The sequence below is a fragment of the Anopheles stephensi genome, chromosome 3 (genome assembly GCF_013141755.1).
Source record: "Anopheles stephensi strain Indian chromosome 3, UCI_ANSTEP_V1.0, whole genome shotgun sequence".
Classification (NCBI taxonomy): Eukaryota; Metazoa; Arthropoda; class Insecta; order Diptera; family Culicidae; genus Anopheles; species Anopheles stephensi.
In genome coordinates, this window is record NC_050203.1 from 293,434 (window position 1) to 318,683 (window position 25,250).

At 44.8% G+C, this 25,250-nt stretch overlaps 2 protein-coding genes across 8 annotated transcripts; both read left to right on the forward strand.

The window, feature by feature from the left end:
- Positions 1-819: 819 nt before the first annotated feature.
- Positions 820-20,163, forward strand: LOC118508883 (syndecan). 7 transcript variants are annotated; one of them, XM_036048701.1, is made up of 5 exons: positions 820-2,126; positions 13,407-13,526; positions 13,601-13,763; positions 15,096-15,374; positions 15,461-20,163. In XM_036048701.1, the coding sequence occupies exons 1-5, from the start codon at positions 1,971-1,973 to the stop codon at positions 15,631-15,633; spliced, it is 891 nt and encodes a 296-aa protein (XP_035904594.1). In that variant the 5' UTR covers positions 820-1,970; the 3' UTR covers positions 15,634-20,163. The 7 variants fall into 7 exon arrangements, with proteins under 7 accessions (XP_035904594.1, XP_035904592.1, XP_035904593.1 ...); XM_036048699.1 differs by having other exon boundaries at positions 821-2,126; positions 13,601-13,841; XM_036048700.1 differs by lacking the exon at positions 820-2,126 and adding an exon at positions 3,456-3,784 and having other exon boundaries at positions 15,461-20,162.
- A 177-nt stretch (positions 20,164-20,340) lies between these two features.
- On the forward strand, positions 20,341-23,496 carry LOC118508880 (DCN1-like protein 3). The gene is made up of 2 exons (XM_036048693.1): positions 20,341-21,242; positions 21,316-23,496. Exons 1-2 carry the CDS (start codon positions 21,107-21,109, stop codon positions 22,227-22,229), a joined length of 1,050 nt encoding a protein of 349 aa, XP_035904586.1. The 5' UTR covers positions 20,341-21,106; the 3' UTR covers positions 22,230-23,496.
- Positions 23,497-25,250: the final 1,754 nt, after the last annotated feature.

Sequence of the window (25,250 nt, forward strand, 5' to 3'; positions counted from 1 at the left end):
TGGTACATTTATGGGGTCAGAAGCGCCTAGCGGATAGCTAAGGAGCTGATGAGGCTTTGTTGTTTGGCGCTTGGACGCATGGGTTTGCTCGATATTTGTAGGTTTTTGGGCTTTAATGGCTTACACGTGGGACGTATTCTTCACTGGTATGTCTTGATGTCTTGATAGTGTGTAGGATTTTCTTGTGATTTAAATCGAATCGATGATAACGCGCTTTCTACTAAAAATCAGTCTCCAAGTAATTCATATAGCAAAATATAGGGCAGAACTTTTTGAATTGGCAAACGACGAATATAATCTGTTTGGCACGCTTTCCGCTCATAACGGCGGTGGAGCGCCAAATATGAAAATTTACCGCCAAACATTCTCCTGACAGCGTGTCATTTCAATCAAGATACCTAAAACTGGGTTCAATTGTGGATTTTTCTTTCAAAATTAATTTCAAAAGCGTTTTATTTATGCATCGTACTTGAACAAAAATCAATATTCGATCTTAAAGCAATGGGAATTCAAGAACTAGGAATTCTCCGCTTTTAGACGTTTTGCTCGGTCGTCTGTCCTTTAAAGTGAGCATAGAACAGGTGCCATAAAAATGGCTTTGTGAATGGCTTTAGCGGAAAGATGATCATTTCCGCTTTTTTAAGTAAAATTGATCAAACTAAATGGGTTGATTCCACATTTTGCTCCGCAATTCTAAATTAATCCACTCCCTTTATCCTCCGTTTTTGGGACACCTCTTCAGTACTCACCTTGGTTGCGGGTTTCAGTTGTCTTTGTATCAGACGTTAGGGAAATGCTTCTTGGGGCAGTGTCAGACGTCTGACAGATCATACCTTGTGTGAAGTTGAGCTGTGCAAACGAGCTGTCGCGACACTGAAAGCCAGCAAAAAGCCAAGAGCCGTGGAAAAGGGCAGATTGACGCAAGACTTACGCAGTTTGCAATCGCTAAAACGGTGTGTTGTTGTTACATTTGCTGATTGATTATGCACCCGATTCGTTACAGTAATAATTGTCCTGTTTGTGGTGTGCAATTGTAGAAAGCAAGCAGCTAAAAAAGCGAGTTTGTCGCGGCAGCGCTCGCTCACCAGAGAAAGAGAGAGAGAGAGAGAGAGAGAGCAAGAGAGTGTATGTACGTGCGATAAGTAGGTGTATGCGTGTGTTTTTTTGTTAGTGCGTTGCTGTTCGTCCGGATGTCGTCGTCGTTGTCGTGGTTTTACGCCAGGAATGTGCGTTGATGTTCACCGTCGCTCAAGTTCGATTACGCTGGAAAGCTATTGTGGTGTAAAATCGTTACCCAGCTCGCAGCGAAACGTGCACAACGGCAGCACTGTGCATAGTCCACACGGCAACCACAGCAACTGCATTATCGGCTGCTAGGATTGCGAAGAAAATTGAAGTGTTCGGTCAGGCTATCGGAACCGCCAGCGACGCACATCCGTCGGGAAAGGTTGAAATTGGTGGAAAAGGCGACCAAGTGCATCGTTTTCGCTCTTCCCGTGGCGTTGTGTACGTAGCAAAGAGTGTGTGCAAGCGTGCGTGTGGGTCTATCCCCACATCCTTGATCCTCAAGGAAAGAGCCTTCCTGTGTCGCCGTGATTGTGTGTGTGTGAGTGCGTATTGTGAGTCGGTGCACGCAGTCTTGTATTTTAGTGTTGTCTTGTGGTAAAGGATTTTCTATCGCCAATTTCAACATTTCCGACCACCGTTCTCCGTGCTGTGCCCATTGTGTGCCCAAGTGTCCATATTTATACCATACATGTGTGTGTGTGCGAGTGTTAGTGGAAATCTGTCGTGTGTAAGCGCAGGTCGCAAGGCATAAAATCGTATAGATAAAAAAGTAAAACAAACCGTCCAAAAAAGAGCTAGTGCGTGGTGTGTAGTGTAAAAGCGCCCGTAACTCCTCTATTCGCTTCCTCTCCCACCGTGAAGTGGCGTAGTGTCCGATCTGAGTCTGAATCAATCATTGAAACATGTCACTCGCTATGCTCAACATCAAAGACGTCGGCGGCAGGCACGGTGGCAACCGGCGGAAACTGGCCGCTGCGTCAAAGGTGGCTACCTTTCTGCTGATGGTGTTCCTAGTCGCGCTCCCGTGGACGTTTGCGGCTGCAGCCGAAAACGATCAGGTACTATTATTGTCCATTTTAGCGATTCCTTCCGTGCAAAACGAAACAACAAACTGGTAGCATAGCTGTGATGCTGCTGCGGTTCGTCCAAAACATCGCCCTCTCCGTCTGACGACAAATTGCAGAACCTTTCTCGCACTCACGCCCCTCGAAGCCGTCCGGAATTGGTTGGAAAGTATGGAACGAATCGGATCAAGCGAGAGGTGACCGACAATAGAGTAGTGAAGGGCAAGAAACGGTCGGCTTGCAGCTCGGCAGATGATGATGATCCCGGTGCTACTGTGTTTTTATGTGTGTTTGTATGTACGCACACGCCAGCCAGCTCATCCGATGTTGTTTTATTTCCACGAATTCGTCCCGCCAGTCACAGACCCTTTGGATGTGTCGCCTTCCTCGTCTCGGTTGGCCGTGGTTTGATGAGATGCTCGTTCGACGTTATTCTCACTGCTCACGCTGTTTCCAAGTTTATGATCAGTCCAACGATCTCGCTTCATCCCGCAACGCCCCACCGTTTGATCCGATCTGTAAAGCCGACAAGTCGTTCAATGCATATATACACACACACACACACACACCTGTCTCCACAAACCTTTTTCTGGCCTGCATACCCGAAGCATTCGTTCCACCTCTGGACGAGAAGCGATACGCGATGTAAAGGGAATAAGGCAAAGGAGCGAACGAAATGGGAAAATTCCGTGGAAAAGGGCTTCCCTTTGGCGTGAGCGAGGTAGAACGGGATGTGCAGAGAGCAAATGGCTGAGACTGGGCCTGGAATACAGACAGCGCTCTGGCGTGCGTCTGTAGTTGTGCGGGTGCTTTCCTTTTGCGCTAGGGAAGGTGTGGGCTGTTGTCGGAACGTAAAATAGAAGAGCCTCTGGGTATGTGAGCGGAAGGGAGAAGAGAGCCGTGTGGGTCGGCCTGTGCAATCGAAAGAGAGCGAGATTTTTGTAATGCGTATATGGTGCGTTTGTATGCGACCGCAAGAGAACACGCATCGTTGTAGTGTTTGCGTGCGTGTGTGTGATGTGGGATGTTGTGTATCTATATTGATTTTATGGTCCCTGTAGCTGTTTCCGCTGCTGCTGTTGTAGCAGCTTCGCGACATTCGACATCGGCCATAAAGGGTCCTCGCCGAAACGAAGCTGCTGTCAGGTACCAGTTGCCTGGTAGTAGACAGACCTGCTAGAAGAAATCCCCAAGAGCCCAGAAGGATTTTCATTTCCGTTTCATTTGGTACCGGAAGAGAAAGAGGGACAATTATTCGACGACGAAAGAGCGAGAGAGTGAGAGAGAAAGCGAGCTGGAAAAGTATGTAAGAAAACGCTAAGATCCAGCGCCTGGTTGGAAAGAATGAATGAATGAACTGAGTACGCGACGTACATTTCCGTGACGAAGGGTGTATTGGTGTAAGCGCTTCGGTTCGGAACCGTGGGAGGGCATGTGTGTGTAGGCATGGTCGAGAACCGCAAACGATGGCCGCAGTGCATAATCAAGAACGACACCAGCCTCAACCCTGCACGACTCGCGCCGTAGCAACAATAGAGAACACGCATCGGAAAACTCACCCCGGCCAAGAGCACTGCAGAAGAACGGGACTGCGGAGGAGTGTGGCCAAAATTCCACCAGATGGCGCACCCGAGCGATTGCTACTTGCACGTGTGAGTGTGTTGTTGGTGTTAGTTGTTTTGGAACCGACCGATTAATGCTTTCAGATTGTAGTAGGCTGCATGTCTCTGTTCAGTAGTAATTGCTGCTGCTGTTGACGATGATGTTGATGATTATGGGTAGAACGTTGGGTGTTGACGGTGGGTGACCCAACGATCAAACGGATGAATGATAGGCTGGCCGGGCACGACACAGCATTTGGATTGTGTGTTTCTTGTGCCGTACACCTCCGCGCGAAAACACGTTTTGAGAGGTGAGAAATACCAGCGCCATTTTTTAATGGACTTGTTATGCTGATCGGTAAGAGTGGGAAAACGTCCGCCCGGGTTGATCAAGGACCAAGCTGATGGCGGTTGATTTTTGACAAAACAACGGAACGGGCATACTTGACGAATACACCTGTATGCTAATGAGTAAGGCTGTTTGCGTATTTGCATGTCTTACGACTCTGGACGGGGAAAAACGAAGTTTCTTGGACAAAACACCTGTCCCACACCATTATTCGAAATTCGATCTGTTTGAATACTTGAAGAATCGAGCATCATAAGTGTAGCATCCGTTCGCAATGATGCTAAAGATTTGGTTAAAAACTGAGGCAGATAAGATTTGTCACTGTTCGTGTGAAGGAATTCACATCACGACAAAATCAAAAATTATTAAAACAAACGACTAAGAAGGACTTCTATGAACATTTTTATCATAACTATCGATGATTAGTTGGTAAATGTTGCTGCCACTTATTTCATTCGTATAATCGGTTTCACGCATCAATCAGTCTCTCATATACATGGGAGAAAAGGTATTCTACATATCAGTTAATCCACGAAAGAACTCTAACCCCTCCCTCCGCCATTCACATTTTACTCAAGTCAGGATCGATGTTCGTTAGGCGGGCGAAAGCCCTTATGTCGAGCCATGACGAAAAGCGTATGGATTTGCTGGAATGTCTGCATTGTCGTTGGCCTTTCCCCACTCTTTGAATATATTATTTTCTTGCCAAGCTGAAAACCCTGGCATTCGCGATAGAAGATGTAGAAACGGCTGTGTTATGTGCGTTTGAAGCGACCTTTTTATTGGACAGCGGGATTGAGATCGGTTTTGCTGCTGGTTTAGTGAGCTTCTTTCACTTATACCCTTTTTCCCCGTCAAGTGATTGAAAGTAAGGGCTCGTCGTAGTAATTACATTTTCTTCCTGTTCTTGTCGCAATGGGGGCAGAGATGGCAAGTTTTTCTTTCCCTACGCTCGGAATTCCAGGCAGGATAAGAAAACACACCCGGTGGTGTTTAGTTTGACAATGAGGTAGTAAGATGGCGCTGTTCAAAGTTGCTGTGCTTCTCGGTGCTGGTAGTGCTATGGGTATGGTACTAAAGTACCAGGTGTTACAACATCGCTACCGCAGCAACACCCGGGGGCAACTGCGATGCAGTATTGGAACGGAAAGTTGTTGATGAAACAAAATCAGCCTACTCGGCGGCGGCTTGGGACCGGTTCACAGAAGGGAGATCCGATCCGGGCCCCGAGTCTTTGTCAATTTACGTAGGCGACTGGGTTTGTTTTTTTTTTCTTTCGTTTTTGACTCGATAACGTCTTCCAAGCCTGTTGTCCATTTTTTAGACCCAGTTTTTGCCACTCCGCGGACATCCTCCGGGCGGCGAACGTAAATAGTGGATCATCAGTGTTCAAGGTGCGGTGCACGGACGCCTGATTGCGACGAATGTAACATTGCCGAAGCGTTTTACCTTTGCTCTTTTACAGCATTTCCTTCGTGTTAGAGGCGGCTTAGAGAATGTGTGTGCGTGAGCGTCTAATGATTCATCCCCATCGGTCCCATTTAGCTAACGCTAGCGTTGAACCTCTGATATGCTCGACGCTGCCTGCCTGATGCCTGCTCGGAGTAGAAAGGCGTACAAGCACAACTGTGGCCACATCACCCACGCGCGCTCACACACTTCATATCGCTTTGATTGGCGGTGGCGCTGTTGAGGCACTTCCCAGGTATACAAGCTTAAGATTCGGGTCTCGTTTTGCTTCTTTGATCATGATGTGCGCAGCCCCTGCCAGAGTTTTGGCCCGAGACCTTGAATATTTTGTTTTCTCCTGCTTCGCGGGCGTTTCTTTTTTCCTAATGTACAAATTTATGAACGCATTAAGCAGGAAGCATGGGTTCGCTCGCCCGGAGATGGACATCAAAAAGGATACAAGGGGATCGGAAGATTCGCATTCGATGCAAATGTTTAAAGCGAAGATAATATTGAATTTAATCCTGTGCTGACACGCAGGATGCACACGGGAAAGGAAAGGCAAAGGAGCGTAGAAGCAGAAAAGGTTTTGTAGAAAAGGACTTTTTGTAGTATCGGTAGGCCTAAGGCGAGCTGTTTATAAGCGAACGTTTGTGCTAGGTGGAAGATGAAAGATCGTGCTGGAATTAAATATCCGTTTCGTGGTCCTTGGTCGGCCCAGGCCGCCATCTCGAAGCGCTACCGTTGTCCAATCTGCCGTTTACTCCGTTTTCGTAAGGAAGCGACCCAAAGGATGGCAGATTCTCTGGCAACGGAAGTGAAGAGTGTCTTGTGTTTTGGTGTATCTTCCGCCCGATAACGACCAAGACGATGCTCGAACGAGCAAACATTCCTTCAGCAAATGATGTCTTTCTTCGAGACCGGTTCGTGGAAGCGCTTGGTACGTTTCAAGCAGCACCGATCAAACGGAAGGGACCTTGGGGCAACGAACACATCCGACCGCATACCACACCTCCGCAGTGCAGATACGCCGAAATCCCGCCCGGCCGTATCGATCTGGAAAAAGACCCTCGAACCAATGACTACCATGTCCATGCTCCCGATCCGGGTGCTAATTGATAAATTGCAAACTCCACGGGAACTGGGAAGTACGTGGTGTTCTGGGTGCCACAGCTGATTTATGCGAATGTCATAGTTGGTAAGCGCTACACCGCCCCGTACAAGCCCGCTGCTTGCGAGAAACAGGACAATTATGTTGGCATCGTTTCGATTTGCATCCATCATCGTGCCACTGGAGACATCGATTGTAAACGCTTTTCCGCTCGATGATGAGATCGCTGCCAGTCACACATCATGCATTGGGAATGTGATGTAGATTTTGTCAGCACAGCAAGCACCGCCGCTACGGTGTTATCAGAACGGCTCAGTAATCGAGTACGAACTTGAATTTGTATTGGCAATTAAAAATTAGCCAAAGCTCTCTCTGCCGCCGTATCGCACCGGCTGCGCGTAATCTCATCGAAATCATTTAAAGATTTCTTGACGATTGCGCGGTGGTGGACGCTTCATCAATGCACAATCTTATCACGCGTGCCTGTTTGTTTGGCTGGGTGGTGTTTTTATTTGCAGTTGTGGGAAATTTGCCCGCGCTTTACTCAGGACGTTATCAAACAACATGTCTTATCAGCTACAAAAAAGCGTCCACAGTTTTGCTTGTTCGATTTTTTTGCGTAATTTTATACGGAATTTGTGACGGCCCAAACAAGGGAATGTTGGGATTGGTACGGCATACTAGTGCACATAAGAAAAAATGTGTGTTTTGTCTGATTTTCTTTTCGCAGAAAATAAATGCACAACATGACGAATAATGTCTTCCGGATGCACCGGACTGCGATTAGTAGCACAGTCGAATTATGTTGTTGACACAATAGCAAATCTCAACCGATTATTTTTCAATCAATTTTGATTCATACAAAACAGCGAGATGAAAATTGTGGACTAAAAATTTCAAAACTGTGCCTCCGTGCGTGCGTGCGTAAGACAGCACAAACAGTTATCGAGTTATTGCGTTCTGTCTAATGCCCAGGCACGTTCGGCCGCTCTTAAATTTATCGGCCGCATTAAAAAACGAAAAAACTCTCCCCCCACCCCGAAATACGTCTCGTCCAGAATGAAAGCAAAAGCGGTCGAAAAACACGAAATTGGATCGGAATGTTGGGATTCGGTACAGGATTTAAGGTAAACATCTGCGGCTGATGAACTACGAACTGGCAACTTCACCGAAGGCAAACTCGGTCGTCCCAGTTCGCCCGCTGAGCGCTCGCTAAGGCCGGGGAATTGATGGATAAATTTAAGATTCCTTCACGTCAGTCTCATATCACAGGCATTTGTCGAATGAACACAGCAACTCGCTGCTATGCTCGTTTGTCATGACTAGAATAGCCACAAATTGCGATGTTTCGGCTCAGCCGCGATATGCGTGGCCATTGATTTGTTTCGTTTGTGACGAATGAAACGCTAAATTAGAGATCACGTAAGAACGGTGCTTGTTGAAACACTTGAACAAGCCTCTCGGTCCGATATCCATGGATGGACGGCGCATTGCTGGGTTTGTTCGTCCAACTATATTGACGCTAAATCGAGTACACAACCATTTATTTCTCTATTACACTCTCTGCGTATCTTAAGACGTGTTATATGGGCCTTTTGTGACCACGGTCCTGCTGCAATTTTAATAGCTATGAATCAGTTCAGTTCACAGCTTATGAGTAGCATCGTGATGATTTGTGCGAGATATTTGTCGCACTATATTACGCTCTTCGTGATCGCAGCTGCGTTGCATTCCGCTACGCGGTTACGCGCATCTTAGCAGTTTAAAAATCCTTTGAAATAATTGTGACAAAGCAACCTATGCGGACGACCGTGCTTTGTAGGCCCTAATTACACGGCAAAACAAAAACGAAAAAGAACACGCAACTGTTATAAAAAGAATGTTGTTCCCTTGCTCTATGTGCTACTTTTTGCGTCCTTTTCCCTGTGTGGCTGGGCTGGTTTTGGTTTGGTTGGACATGTTGGATGAGAAAATAACGACAATGGCCTCCATCTGTCACACACTTTGCTTGATTTTTAGCTTCTAGCGTCGTTCAACGTGCATCCTTTTCTTAGTGTTGCTTGGCCGTGCATGCACTCAATTTATTCGACACATGAACGATCTGCAATAGGCGCTTGATGCAGCTAACGAATTGTGCAATTTGGAATGTCCGAACACGGGAGAAGCAGGAGGGACACACGGAGCACGCAGTGAATAATGTGTTTGTGTTGGTCATATTTTGTAATCCCAGCCCGTGTGTGCCCTGCAGTTGCTCCTCGAGCCGGCCAGCGTTTGTCTCGACTCAGCGCGCACACGCGACCATAACCGCAAACATAAACTGCACTGAATTCAAATCCTAGAATGGACTCGAAACTCCAAAATGCATCCATCCAATTTGAATCCAGCAGCGCGCTGTCTTTTGGTCCCTACTGCAGCCACCGACACTGCCGGGCGTTTTGTGTCCGGTACGTTGGTTGTATCGTTCGTGTTCCCGATTGTCGGGCTCGTAAAATGGAGCAAAATCGTGAAAACAATAGTTTAAACAGCGGCTTGCCATGATGGTGGTAGGGCTGGGCGGTGTGGGCAAAGGAGATGACATCGATGCGAGATGTGGTCAGATTTTTGCACCTCTCCTTTGGCGCATCCCCCTGTCTCGTGCAAGTCTTACACAGCAGAAATGTGCACCATCGCGTTTGGTCAATATACTGGCGTGGTCTGAAAGGTGGTTGCGATGGTTGGATTGGAATTACGTGAGCATATTTCTTATATTATATGGTAGATGAGTGAATGATTTTATGAGGGACTATTACCTACGCACATTGATGCTTGAAATTTATGTTTAAATAATTATAAAACATTTAGAGTTATACACGTTCAATCGATAGACATAGCTATCATAGCTATCATAGGTTAGCTTAATTGCCATTCTTCGATTAACGATCGTATGCTCTGTGAAAGTGTGAAAGAGTGAAAGTGAAGTGGAGAGAAACAAAGACACATGATAAGACAGACATTATTGCATCAGTACAGCATCTCCAGATCGCGTTATGCTTTCTAGTCTGGGCACCGCGATCCTTATGAATAAAATGTGGTCATGTGGTCATTTCAGAGTCGAATTATTCATGATACTTTATGCAGAATAGGTTGCTCTGTCACAGCTGAATTCTACCGGCCCGTGGCGTGCAATACCTTGGCAGCTTGTACTTATACACTTACACCAGCGAAAGATAGATGCATGCTAATACACAAATTGTTCGATTCGTCCGGCATTCCTAATGCTGAATATGCCAAACCTGCCAAACATGCCGTTGTAATTTGAAACACAATTTCCTTCGATGCATCAATAGTATAACCGCGTTGTTTGGTGCGATTGAATGTATGAGATGTAAATGATTGCAATGTATGCCAGTTTAGCAAATCGTTTGATGTCTATTTTACCACTGATTACCTTTTTAAATAAGGTGTCCTTCATTAAAGCTAAAGCGCTCTTTGACATGTGAGGTGGGGTTTCCTTTTTTGCTGTTTTGGTTTTGCAAGATCGTTAACACTGATCCGATTATCTCGGTGATATAGGCCGGCCCTTTAGTTCGGTGCCACCTCGGGACTAGGAAGGTAGCAAAACAGCAAAATAATGAACCAACGCGGTAGAGGCTAACGGTAGGGAAAAATACAATAATCTTCGTTGCAATCTATCTAACGCCTCCAGCACCACAACACACTGTCACTCAAACGAAGGATGCGCTTTGCGGCACTCCAAGTTTGCTCAGCACTTTGGAAGTACTTCTTCGTGGATCCGGCTAAGTGCTTCTTCCTTGCAGTTATCACTGCCTGCCATCTAAGCCGTGCAAGTACGTTATGTTGGCTTATTTATTTCTCATGTTTTTTAATGTCAAATTTCCATTCTGTCTCTTCCTTGTTATCGTATCGGATTCGGGACAGTTTCAGTCCAGTCCATCGGTGCTTCTCAGCTTCACATTTTTATGTGCATCGTTTGTTTCGCTTGTAATTGAAGATTTTTGACGATGATAAGCATTCTGGTCTAAGGAGTTTCTGAGCTTTCAGGCGACGTTTGGAATTAATTAGAATCTGCGATCTCTCGCTTTTCGGTCGATGGTTGTAGTAAGATGGCGAAGACATTTATTATCTTGAACAACATCTTTCAGATGTGTCCCATATTCCGAGATGTGTTAAAAAAAGAACAAAAAAGTTTATAAATATTGATTGTTTTATCAATTGGATATCTAATATTGGACCATTTTGGAAAAGCTCGGAATATCCGCATGCCACAAACGTCGGATTGCAAGCGATGTGAAGAAGCTTTGGACTTGAAAGCTTCCCACTAGTAACCGTCTGTAGCTCGATGAAAGTATGGTGAGCCATGAGATGTTTGTGAGATGAAATGTCCCAGAAGCTCATGGCGCTGCTTTCTCGTCTAACATTTGTTGGAGGCTGTGGATAATGCTTCCATGTAGCTTGTTTCTCTTAAGCGGGATGGAGTCTGCCGAAGATGGAGAATTTACTTCGTTTCTATTCTCACCAGCGAAATCAACCGTTCTCGCGCATGTACATCATTCGGCACGGTTGTTTATCGCAGCGTTCGGGACGTTGTGAGCTTTGGCAACTTTGCAAAGAAAACACCCAGTCCCTAAGGGATGATACGCGAAAAGCAAGTTGTGTAGTTGCTAGGGCAAGGGTGTTTTTTGTTGGAAATTCTCGTAAGCAGAGAGACATTGTTATGCTCATCGCCATGGTAGATGAACAGTGGAGAGAATCAACTACGGAAAATAGAGTTTCCGGTGAGTGCGAGAAGCGCTCCGAAGATAGAATTCATGGAAAGTGAGCAAGTCGAATCTAGAACAAAAAGGCATGGGCTTTAATGTTCTCGAAAGCTCCCATCTGGTCCAGCATGATGAGCAAAGCACCGTGCATTTATGAGATTTCCTTTGCGAGAGGTGTGTGCGTGTGTGTACTCTTGTCTATCGGCTTCTCTCGTGTCTGTTTTTGGGACTGCTGCTGCTGCTGCTGCTGCTGACTGGCCACATCATGAGATCATGAGATATGTTTTGAGCGCCTCTGTGCAGAGTTCCATAGTAGTCTGTGCAGACAGCGAATAACTACCGCAGTGCATTTTGTTCGTATCGTTCGTGCCGTGTAGCAGTGTGTATTCCTTGTCATAGTGCTGTATGCGTCCTAAAAGGACCTGCCTACTCTCAAGGTATTAATCGCACGGAACATCGGCTGTAATTCATTGTTGATTTTTTTTCTGTTTGTCCGTTGTACCACCCGTACTGCATATAGTTTCGTTGGCAAAGTGTGGATGTGTAGGAAAATGTGAATTTTTGTGCCATTTTATTTATCCTTCCGGGAAGGCAATAGAAGGTTTTGAAGAAGGTCGATGGAAAAGATTCACGCAGCGTTAAAAAAGGAACATGGAACAGTGGAAAGCGGTCATTAAGTTCATTCGTTATTTATGCGCCTTGCCTGGCGTTTACCCACCTCCTTCCCACCTCCTGCAAGAGGGATGTATTTGTGTGCAAATCAATGTTCTTCCTGTGCAACGTGGCGGGTGCTGCGTTAGGGTTTGTCTGTCTTGTAGACCGTGGTGCCCAGCAGGAAGGCATGTTGACATTTGCAGGACGTTATTGGAAAGTTAAAATTTGCAATGTCCCTGGTTTTGTTCGAAGGGAAATTCGGCATTACGGTCAGTCAAGCCCGGTCGCCTCCGAAAAGACCCAAGTCCTAGTGTTTGCGATTGACCGAACTGTTTGCCGAAGGTTGATTTCAAGGTCTGTGGATCCTTGCAATTCGCACACGAATTCAAGTAATGGTTCCAAGAAAAGCGAGATAAATGACAATGCAATATATGTCCATCACGAACGCAGGTCGGAATGTGGATAAGTCATTCGACAACGTGGCAAGCTGTTGGACATTACCTAAAATGTGTAAAGTTCGGCCGCGCTTAGCACCGTTCGCTTATACAATGCCCCGTATGCATAGAAAAGAAAGGTGTGGTATATTGGTAATTTAATTAGGGTCCCTTTCGGCCTTTCGGTCTCTCGAAGCCCTTAACTAACGATGCTGATGACGCGTGAGTGTGTGTTTCAGGAGGGTTTGCCCGTCACGACGCTTGCCCATTTTCCCTGAACCGCTGTAGTGCTTACAGGATGATGAAAGGAATGAAAGCTGCTCTCTTGTTTCTTCGCACCGAACCAAAAGCTACTCTCTTCCTTTCTGTCGCGTACGGCATTGGGCAGTGTGTGCGTTATCAGAGTTATGCAATTTAGCGTAACCGAAGTAACGCACCGAAAATCGATAATAATGTTTACGGGATGTTATCCGCCTGGCTGAAGGAGAAACAGAGAGAGAGAGAGGGAGAAAGAGAGAGAGAAAGAGAGAGAGAGAGAGAGAGAGAGAGAGAGAGATCGAATTTGGAGTTGAGGAAGGTGGCGTTGTGATTGAAATAACCAAGTTGACGTCGTTCGAAAAGAGACAAGTGAGAGTGCGGAAAGAGTAAAGAAAATTCGAGGAAAGGGGAAAAAGGGATATACCGTAAACTAGGACACTCCGACCAAAGACGTCATCATCAGCCGCGCAAAGGTAGTCCCGACGGAACGATGTCTCACCTTCATTTGTAGCAGCAGTCTAACCAGCGAACCGAGTGGCGAAATAGAGTTCGGAGTTGAGTTTTTGGCACTAGGTGCTAGGGCAACGAATGCTATTACCCGCCCTTTCGCTGCTGCAAAAAAAAAACTAAATTATTTTCTTTTGGATTGGTATTATTGCAGAACTCTAATAATCGGAACCTCAATCTCGACAGTAGTTCGTCCTTCGGTGCAGCACCATCGAACCAAAATGATATCTACATCGATGACGAAGGTCTGGAAGGTTCTGGCAGCCGCGGAGAAGTAAGACCATCGGAACGGGAGTGTTGAAGGCGGGCAGAACTTTCTAACAAACACCTTCATCGGCATCTTTGCAGGTGCGTGACGATCTAGAGAAAGAGGACGACGAAGCATCCGGCTCTGGTTTCGGAGACGATGATGAAGATTCCACCTCGAGTCGATCGTCGCTACCGTCCTCGTCGTCATCGGGCGGCAATCTAAACATACTGCGCGGTGGCAGCGATAACCTGCCAGGTTCAGGTGATCATGATGATAATGATCTCTACACAGACACCAACCTACCCACCGTTGATCCATCGACCACCGACGACGAAGATAGTCAGTTTTGTTTGCATGGCTTTATTTCTATTATAATTTATTCCCAAATTATGTCCCGTACAAACATGTTGATCGCTGCACTGGTGGCCTCGTCCTCGCTGTAGTGCGGTGAACTGTTCACTGTGGTTCGTTTCGCTGCGGCGACGGTAGTGCTACGTGTGCAGCGATAGAATCTGTTTCATCGAAAAACACAGAATATAAATCAAATGAAGCAGAGAAAAAACAAACATCATCAAACTCCTCCAAAGTAGAGCGAAACAAAGCTAACACCACTGGTGGAAGATCACTGTGGAACATGCAAAACATAAAACAATCGAATGTGCCTTTTCCAATGAGCAACAATACCCTTATTAGCCACTCGAGATACATTTGCCATCCCCCGGTGGGGTCGTTTTGGTCAATACGCGAAACTAGGCATCCTGTATGTTTGTTTTGATTTGTTACACCCCCAATTACGCCTTCCCCCCTATACTTCAACCCATACTGACTATTTACCGTCTGTCTTTTCTGATTGACATTTATATGGTCCGGTTTCTGTCTACCTGTAAAAACGTTGTTTGTTCGTTTGTTGAACCCATCTTAAGATATTTTTACTTTTTACCTTTACCTTTTTCACATTCTAACTGTTCTGCATGAATTATCGGTTGTTTTTCCTGCTCAGTATTGCTCACATGTTTTTAATTCTTAAAATTACTAAAGTATCTGTGCTCTCCCCTTCATCCAACGCACTTTTTGCAGCATGATGAAACTGTGTCCACTTTTACTCCATCGACATTTTGTGCATTTTCATTTAATCCTGTTGATAACCCTTTCCTTGTAAATTGGTGCCTTTTTCACGTAATCAATTCAGATTTCATGTCCATTTGCCAATCATGGTCATCTTCATGTGCCCTCACTTCATCTTCATATGCCTTGTTCATTTTCATTCATAATGCGATCGCTCTCGCCATCGTTTTCCGGGTGACGAGCGATGCAGAAGTATATCATTCGGTAAATGTGTTTATGTTTTTGTTTTACAGTTTGTTTCACTCCTTCATAATGATGTTCACGTGCGCTTACAAGGCATCGCCTCCAAAGAACACGTTTGGTTTGAGTTTGAGTTTGTTTTTTTAAGCATTTAGTTCAAGCTAGCTATTTTGAGCTGTTAAAGTGTAGTGTGTTTTGACATCACATGTTTCTGGCCGTAACCGTGTGCTTTTCTTCGAGTGCCATTAATGCTGTGAGCTTTGTTTCTTACTTGCTTCCTTGCTACAGTGCCCATTGGCAAGGATAATAGCAAATCCTCATCCTCTTCGTCCTCGTCGGGATCCTCATCATCGGGCGGAGTGTACTCACGAGGCGGGGACATCATTGAAACCGGGGAGAACGACCTCGATCTCGCTGGACTGCCCCGGCATCACATCACACCCACAGAAGGAAGCGTCAATCATCACGATAACACTCAGTACGGTGCGGGCAGTGGCGTTTTGATAATGAATGCCAAGAACGATGACCGAACGGCCAGCTTCTTTGCGCAGCCGGGCATTTTGGCAGGTAAGTGTGAGCAGCGTGTGTGTGGTTCGAAAGTGTGTCCTTTACTAATCCGCCCAATGAATATTCTGGTTCTGGTTTGCGTTTAGCTGTGATCGGAGGGGCTGTCGTCGGTTTGTTGTGCGCAATACTGGTGGTAATGTTTATCGTTTACCGGATGAGAAAAAAGGACGAAGGCTCGTATGCGCTGGATGAACCGAAGCGATCACCAACGGCCAACACCTACGCCAAGAACGCGAACAACAGGGAATTCTACGCCTGAGATTACTCGATAGACTCGAGTGACGGTGATTTTTAAAAGAGCTATCCCTTCTCTACCGCAGTATCATCCACAACAAACACTACTGCGCAAGCCAATGGTGCATGCGAATTGAAACGCAGAACAAGAGGAAGGCTTAAAAATTGCCGTACAGTGCGAGAAAACAAAAACATACACCTAGAATTAGGAAAGAGCGAAACGAACGAAAATGAAAAGCAGAGCGAAGGGGTGCATGCGTGCATGCTGCCGCAGGAGTACGTAAGCACACTGAAGCTACTATTAGGGGAGGATAGAAGTGCATCGAACACAAAAGAATCGTTGCGAAGATCGACCCCCGCCGCATACGAGGGAAACAAGCAAAAGGGATTGATTGAATGAGTGTGATGCATAGAAGCGCAAACGCACAAACCTACAAGCACTGCTCTAGGAATTCATTTAATTTTCGGTAACCGGGTCCATCCTCCGCGCGACAGGACCCGCAATGGTAGGGTTTTATTCGTTATTCTAAGAAATGATTTCATCATGGGAAGCATTTTGATCAAAATCGGAGTGGTTGATCCATTCTGCTAGCTTGTAGTTCTGCTCCAATTTCCCTTGCTGTGTAGGTTTGTGCGAGGCGCGCGTGCATCATCGGGGCTTATGCAAATTTCATTTTAATACATTGACCTAAGTTTTAATTTTGTGGGGCGTGTTGAGCTGGAGATACACTTTCTCGAATAAGTAATCGTTGATCGTAGATATTATGGGGGTTGTGTATTGTGTTGTGCGTACAGAATGGCATTTGGTTGCTCCGGATTGTACAACTTGGCGCAAGGTATCTATTTATGACCAGCAGCTATAGCAAACATTGGCAGCTTGCATCGCAAAATGTGGAGCTAGATTTTGTGGGATTGTATGAAGTTTTACGTTGGACTGAGTCTGTCTTTGGGTTGGCAGGATTTTTGTTTTCCTGAATGTGGTCTACTGTTGTACCCTTTCCTTTTGCTTCAAATTAAATCACTGTCCTTGTTTTGCCAGTTATAACCGAGTATATGAAGTGTAAACCTAGAATGGGGCTATCTTGGGTATCGTTCGATAAGCATATAATCGAAATTTCGGATAAAACAAACCTGAAAATGATATATAATTCATATATAAGCAAGCAGCATGAGGCGAACGACGTTGCAACACAAAAAATCCAAACACACACACACACACATCAATCAAGAAGGCAGATTGAAGGCTAAGAACTCTGTAGTTTGTAAGAAAGGATAGATGTTACATATTTATAAAAATAATAAGTGCAACAGAGGATGAGCGGAGCGCAAGGAGCGGATACCGTTGCTACCGAAAAGGTTGCCGGCATCATGGTTAGATTAGCAAATCACATCCCACAGTCGTCTGACTAACGGAGGAAGGAAGTGCGCGCCACATAAGCTTTCTCGTAAATTCGTACGTACCCTTGGTGTATGTGTGTGTGTGTATGTGCGCGCGCACGCCTCGATAAGGATAATTAATTGAACTTCTCTTTGTGTGTCTCACTGTGCATATGTATGTTGAGGACGAGTGACATGGAGAAGGGAACAGGGTGGAAAATGGTCGAATACACAGCCAACAACAGTAGGCACCGTTATTGATGATTAACGAATATGGTTTTTGGTTCCATTCGAGTAGACGAGTGGCAGAACAGAACTGTAAACAATTAAACAAAGCAAACCCATAAGCTAAAGAACATGCTCTGCCGGCCACGGTGGACTGGAATGTAATGGCAATACTTTGTTGTGAAAGTATATATAAAACAGAAGGAATAAGAAACAATTGGCGGCGAAAGGCAGCGAATGCAGATGGAAATTGGGCAAACTATGCCCCACAACTACGATAATTTACAATGTTGATTTTTATACACATCCTGTGTTTCATCGCCCTACGTTTCCGAGCGCTTCAATTCAATCAAAACACATAAATTGTACTAATAATAATCCCTAAGGTAACGCATGTGTATGTGATGGAGTGGAGGTTGGAACTGAGAAGGAAAGGACGGCTGGGTTTTGTTAGCGGCACACGATGTGACAAAACAAAGCTCTAGCTTGAAAACATGCAAGGAGACCAATCCATCTAGTTGCGACCGTAGCGCTGAAAATATATCCCCAACACGTAACATAGGCTCCATACTCGTACATAATTGCCATAAGTAAGCATATACTGTTGAGGCTTTCGTTGAAGAGGACAAGAGGTCGTTGTCAAAAGAAACTGTACTTTTCGACAATATCTGGCATTGGGTTTTTTGTTTTAGATTTTCCAGATTTTAAAGAAACTTGGCTTTATTGGGAAAGGGCAAAAAACCTGTCCGCTGGAACCGTTTCATACACGACAACAAAGCGTATTGGCCCCGTGCATTTTTGAAACTTGCATTAAATCAAGAGACCCATTCAAGCCGGACGATTTCTAACGCTTTACACGTTACTGTGTTTATTGGAGGCGTTGTGTTTAACTTAACATCCCGCTGTTGAACAAACCTCGTGCCGAAAAACGGTTTACAAAAGGCTACTGTAATGGATATTGGCTAACCATCAGTGAAAGGGGCAGGCAAAGTCGCATGCGAAACTCGTCACCTGTCTCTGTACCGAAATATCATCATCTTGCGTGTATCGAGATCTCTGGACCACATCAATAGATATCCTTTGAAACATAGGATAGTTAAACGAAGAAATGTGCGCGATATGCGTCTGTGGCAAATGCAAATGGCTTATCAGACAGATTCACCTGATGCCCGACGGTTATTATATCAATTCGATAAGCAAACTAACTGAAGCAGATCAATAATAATACAAAGCGAATCTACACAGAGCTCTGTAAATGAATCAGTTAGTGGACGATCTCTGGCAAATACCTAGTGAGAAATGGACAACAAGCTTCGGGGACAAAAAGGTCAATAGGCATAAAACACTTTGTTTGTGAAAAACAGAAACCACGATTCGACGGAAAAGGGAGAAAAGGGAGTAAACGATGTAATGTCTCATTGTAACATTCTAATAATCATACGATACGACATTTATTTGGGAGGCTGAGGATTGAGGAGCATTACAACTGTAACTCATATAAATCTTTCTGTTTGGTTTTTGAACCCCGTATGAAATCATCCACCTCATGCTTAAAACAAATTCGACACAAATTAAAGGGCGATGGCAATGGTTTTATTTGGGATTTGTTTCCGATTCTGAGATTACTTTTTTGATAGTTGATCTGCCCGGTCCTTCCTGTTCTGAGAGATTTGCAAACGCTGATCCTATTCTAAAGGACAATCCCAGTGTTGGCGCCAGCGTATGGACTCGCGTTTAAAATTGATGATACATCGAAGATATGATGTGAGATTCATAATCTATTCAGTACCAGTTTTCAAGTGCTTTAAGGCGAATTGAAGTACGGATCTAAGTTGCATCGCATGCAAGGCCTAAATTTGGTTGGTTTTTAGAAGTTTGTGGGGTCAATGCCGCGTATAATCGCATCGCATTGCTCTTCGACCGATTTTTGACTGAAGAACGATATACGGCGTGGGAATCTGAGATAAAATAGTAGACAAATAGCATGGGCAGTTAGATACTGGGATTTATTTTATGAAACGCTTAAGCTAGCCTACTCTTCCACTATTTTATGTATCTTTATTATTTAAGAGCTTACTAAAATCAAACATATTTAATCAATAGCGTTCAAATTATTTTACACTCTTTCTAACACTTTAATTTTGTGCCATTGGTGATGGACACCGTGTTGCGCGTTTGCTCCGTTCCTTTAAAATGTTTTTGCTTCCTGTTTTTTACTCTCTTCCTCGTGAACGTCCCAACACACGCAACGCTTTGATATGCGATGATCCCAGTCTGGCTTTCTTGAAATCATCGAACGAAATCATCTCAGCTTGATACAATCACTACCAACATTTATCGGATGACTTGAAGCTGGACTCCCAAGTCCAGGCAACCACAAAAGCATTTATTAATAGGAGAGCAACAGTTAGACATTCCGACCCACAGTGATCGATTAAAAATTCATTCTTTTTCACACAATCATACTAAACAGACTTCAATTGATTGGTTGATTGATCGTGAAAAACAACAGTGTTTTGATTTGAAACCAACAAAATTGCAAATACAATGGGAAATTATTGCTGAAACGGAATCAAATAGAACAGAACTCTGCATTTGGGTTTAACAGAAAGCTAAAACAAATCCGATTTCGCCAGACATACGTAGCCAAACATGCACAGTGAAATCTATATTCAGCGAAGCATAACCAAACTAAAAGCAAAACTCACTCACATTTTGAATACAGCTACGGCGGCAGCATGGGCAAAAGAAGCGACGATGGGGAATCTTCGTCTCATATAGTAAAAGAAACAGACGAACGACAGACGGATGGTGAAAAATAAGAGAAAATAAATTTAATATACAAACACTACAAAAAGAGGAATAAACACGCATGGAGCGCATACAAGAGAAAGCATTGTAAATAAAAGAATCTTTACAGTGTAATAAACAATACAAGTGGTTTATGCTCGAGGATGTTTAAAACCATTGAACAATTTTATAAATCATCCGAGAAAAGTGGTTACGGTAAGCAAAATGTGCATGAAAACGCATTTCAATCTGCTTTGAATGTTATTCACAGATATTTGAATTTTTTCATCCATTTCAATGAGGGCAAACCACTATTCAATATGGCCGCCCCAATAAACAAGCCACGATGGACGAACCTGGCCACTGTCAACTACTGCTGTCAAAAATACAAACTGACAACCAGCAACAAATACAAAGAACAAGAAGCAACAAAGCATACGAAACGATCTGGTTTTGCGGATGTGAAAAGAAATGCAGAAAGCGTCGGAAAACACGTTTACACTGTGCAAAATGGATCCGTAGTCTTCTGCAAACATTGCCTAACATAGTGGTGCAACCAATTGGACAAAGTGTTGCATTGGGAGTGGCGTGCTGGCACCGTTCAACAACAGGACTTCATCCCATACAATTCCTGTTTGAACCTGTTGTATCTTGTTGTGGCTGAAGTGGACCGTGCTATTGCAGAGTTGCACCACTTTTACCGTGCTCTGTGAGTGGTTAAATGCAACGGAAGAAAACACAAACTACAGCAACACTGTGCCAAACCCCAGATAGAAAGAAAACTGTGAAGCAATTGCAATTGTTTACCTACGGCCGGTCCCCCGAACCAGAGCAAGGTGCCATAAGTTGCAGTGTGGCACGGCACAGATAGTGAGCGAGAAGATGTGTCCTTATCGGAAGCATCAAACTTTTCCGGTATGATCAATGCGTTTTCTGCTGGATTGGAGTTGACGAAACCCGTGTTAAAATTATAGCAACGGTTAGATAGAATTGTGTGTAGTTGTTATTGTTGTCGACAGTCAGCTTGCGCACTACGATAATCGGATCCCTTCGAAAGCAATAGTTCGGGGATCGCTTATGAACAATAACTACATTAAAATACAACCATGGGCAGCTGCTTGACATGCTTTCGTACGCCGCCAAACGCCAATGTTTCCACTGCAGCTGGTATTCCTATCAATGTCGGCGGAACGACCCAAGATTCCGCCCTGTCATACACCGAGATGGACGTAATCGGTCATGGTAAGTACGCAACACAGTAGTCGTTGGTTTTAGAACCGTCGTCAATGGATTAATCGATGACTACTCTTTGTAGAAACAGACGATCTCCTGCCCGTGAGTGTGGCCGGGCATCATTTGGGCCATGGAGACAAACGTACCGGAGGAAGCTTTAAAAAACCTACAGGCGGCGGAATCCTGAACGGCAATATTTCATCCGCGCTGCCAGGTAGCGGGACGATCGGCGGAGTTGGCGGAATGATCGGGTCGACAGGTGGTTTAATGACAGAAAACATGAACAATAACGGAACGGGAAGCAAGGAGCTTTGCGGCGGTATGGGCGGTCCACAAGTACTGCTCTCCGATAACGATCTGAACAAATTGTTCGAAAGCTACAAGGATACACAGGAAGACGCCATACTATCGGAAGGCATCGAGCGATTGTGTGGTGATCTCGGCTACAAGCCGGACGATTTTGCGATTCTCGTACTCGCGTGGCGTTTAGACGCGAGTCAGATGTGTCAGTTTACGAAAGCCGAATTCATCCAGGGCCTACAACGCATGAATGCGGCCAGCATCGAGGACATACGAACCCGGTTGCAGCAGATAGTGGAACGTCTGCGAACGGATGGCACCGAAGACTTCAAGTCACTGTATCGGTTTACGTTTCGGTTCGGGCTCGAGCCCGGCCACCGGATACTGTCCCTCGACATGGCGATCAGTTTGTGGCGGCTAGTGTTTACCGTCCACACGCCGGACATTCTGCAGCGCTGGTTGGACTTTCTCGAACAGCCGCAGAACATCCGGGGCGTCCCGAAGGACACCTGGAACATGTTTTTGAACTTTGTGGAAACCTGTGATATCGAAAACTACGACGATACGGAAGCGTGGCCAAGCCTCTTCGACGATTTTGTCGATTATGAACGGGAACGCACGGGGCAGGCTGCAAAGGCGAAGGACGAGAATGGCGGAGAGCCACCACCGGATCATTCCGACTACAACGGCTCATAGTATTTTGCTAGGTAACACATCCTTTACCCACTGTATTCTTCTCCCCTATAACCAAACCAGCATTGAGAAACATGCGCATCCCGTGAGGTTCCCCTATATGTGGTGGAGGGTTTTTCAGTCACGTTGTACTTGTACCGAGAATGTGCGTCGACTATGTTCGGGGTGCTGGTTGGATCTCCGGTACAGTCAAATCCATCCTACTTTCACTGCTAAATGTTTCGTCGTTGTTAAAACTAACCATTTTTAGTCAGATGTGGCACTTGGCTACATTTTCCTATCGATTTAATTTCGTTTTTTATTGCTATTTATTGAATTCATCGTATCATGTAAAACACTTCCGAAGCATTTAGTCCGTCGCGAAAGAGGCGACAATTTTACAGAACAGATCACAAGTACGATCGATGGTACGCAAAACGCAGGAAGAAGCTTCATACGTCACGTTAATTGTATCCTTCCGCTTCTATTCGTTCGTTATCAGTCCGAAGGGGCCACACCTTCAAGCGCGATTCTACACCAATAGTTAGTTTCTGCCGACCCCTAGAGCGTGTGATGCGTATTAATTCGAGTAAAAGTATAGTAAAAACGAAAAGGCGAGAAGCAGCAAGTAGGATAAAAAAAGCGGACATAAAATCTTAGAGGACTAATTGGATCGTTTGTTGTTGAAATTTATCTCGTTGTACAAGTTTAAAGATAGAAGCGATGCGATGTTCGCTTACGGTTCATCCACATTGTATTTTCGTGAACGCAACTAAACAATAGCAAAAAGGCAATGCAAGCGGATTGTACGGAAAAAAGGAACTGTAAAGAATCACACACAAACACACGTAGCATAAACGACGGATCACAAAGAATCCTAGAGACAAATATTTATGTAGAGAGCGCTATGGCTGTAGCGCGCATAAGCCGCTAAAGATCGCTGCAAGGCGAGTGTACTGAGTATATAGGCAAAGGAAAAATCCCCCACTAGCGACGCGATGATCAGCAGATGTGGATCAATGTGATTAATTCATACTATTAGTGCACGATCTTATTTTTCGGTTTTTCAAGCGTGCTATCAAATAAGCATAGTATAAACAGCAGCTACGATCGACTGCAACGTGGCTGAGTGGCTGCAAGGGCCGAAGGTGGCCCAACACCGTGACGCGCTGCGGTGAGTAACTGATAACTAACCACATCGTAGCGGGCAGATCGGTGGATATCAGAACTTAGTGTAATTATCGCAATAACTTCTAACGGTTTTGAAATAAAGGAAACAAGTCTATCTCTATCCTGCTGTGTCGGTCCGGTACGTGATTCCTTGTGCTTCTTGTCCTTTTTCTCTCTGTTCTGTGTGTGTGTGTGTGATATTTGTATTTGATTCTCTTAATGATTATTTGTTGCTTTCTTTACATCGTAGGTTTATAAGTCGTTAGCACTAAGAAATCATCGTTTCGGATCATCGGCCTGATGTTAAAGGTAAGTTTCTTTTTTAAGCCTCCGTTAATAGTATGTGCTTGTGGCTTTATGAAAAATAGCATCGCACAAATATCACCGGTAGCAAGTATCTAGAGTAGGGATTTCAGAATGAATTTTAAACTTTGTTTATTATACGCCCAGAACGAAATAGCCTCGCCGATGTGGTGTGGCAGTTTGATTTCCTCTGCCCTTGAGAGGCTCCCGAAGGCCAAGCAGCCATTGCCATTGCCGTCGAGCTGAACGCAGAATGATGGATTGCTTCCTTCCGACGTGATGGAATCAGCGCAACGGCTGCTATTTATTTTACCAGAAGAAATTAGTAAAACTGCTCTTCTTTTCTTCCCATCACTGTCTGACGGTTCTGAGCGGTAGTTTCATGTTGCAGGGAATCCCACCGAAAAGGGAAATGAGTTGCTAGAATGCTGTTCGGCATCATTCGTTTCGGTATCAGCAATTTGAAACCCAATCAAACGTCGATAAATTTGCTCACGTCCGAAAATTTACCAAATCATTCTACCAGAGTTTTCAGAGACTCCCATGCGCTGTTTTCGGTGGAGTGTGATGCGTAGTTTTAAATTAAGTTTTTAGTTCGGCCAGTAGTGCGCAGCTGAATGTGGTGAAGGCTTTGTTTGCGATTAGTATATTAGAGCGTGGCGTGCTGGGAAAAATGTTCTACAACTAATTGTGCGGTTAATTGGTTGGAACATTGGTTGGTTGCATCACATTGCGCTCGCCTGTAAACCACCAAAAAGAGGCGTAAGACAAAATAATGCCACGCGAGAACTCATGACTCGGTTCGCAAAACTTGGGACAATAGATGGATGGGACCCGTAGGACGGCGAAATTGGCGTGGCTCACGGTTGGCACCAAAGAATAAGGGCGCTAGGCGGTGCCTTCGCCAAATCCACTGCTGCGGAAGGCTTTTGGTTGCGTCAAATCAGGCATCGCATTGACGTCATTCCGTGCGGATGAGTCTGGTTTGAATGGAGAAGCACATTGCAACGCGAATGTGTGCTCATTTTCCCTAAACCACACTATACGCATCGCTTGATGATGGATTGATAAATGCGCCCCCGTGCAGAACGCAACCGTGATCCTGATTACATACACCCTCGGTGTACGGTTTAATGGGAAAATTAGGCAAACGGGGAATTTCCGGTGTGATGGTTATTAACCGACGTGACTATCGCTTTAAGAGAAGGTCAATCAGAGAGGTGGTTAATTTATTAATCATTGTCTGTCGGAACGACAAATCGACGTTGGAGAGTGTACTGTGGACGCGGCAGGGTAGAATTTCGTCACCTAGTGCATCGGGGGTGGGTTGGGAAGGTCAAACTATTGGAACATTTTTTTTTCAAACAAAGGACGGGTTTTCATAAATACGGATTATTTTCCCTATGATGTTTTCGAAAACATCAACTTCTCTGTTGAAGGTAATGATGATATTCGTTATCGTAAAATGGAAATTTAAATAAACGAACATAAACGGTTTGATAATGTGCTCTCTGGCAACATAATCCAATTGAGGATGGGTAGACATGATTTGTTTATCCCAAATATGTATGA

Excerpts from the sequence above, each read along its gene's own strand:
- LOC118508883 (XM_036048698.1), top strand. The coding sequence starts at position 3,599 with ATGGCCGCAGTGCATAATCAAGAACGACACCAGCCTCAACCCTGCACG. Across the intron at positions 3,785-13,406 it reads AGCGATTGCTACTTGCACGT|AACTCTAATAATCGGAACCT; the intron begins GTGAGTGTGTTG and ends GTATTATTGCAG. Across the intron at positions 15,375-15,460 it reads GCAGCCGGGCATTTTGGCAG|CTGTGATCGGAGGGGCTGTC; the intron begins GTAAGTGTGAGC and ends GTTTGCGTTTAG.
- LOC118508880 (XM_036048693.1), top strand. The coding sequence starts at position 21,107 with ATGGGCAGCTGCTTGACATGCTTTCGTACGCCGCCAAACGCCAATGTT. Across the intron at positions 21,243-21,315 it reads GATGGACGTAATCGGTCATG|AAACAGACGATCTCCTGCCC; the intron begins GTAAGTACGCAA and ends TACTCTTTGTAG.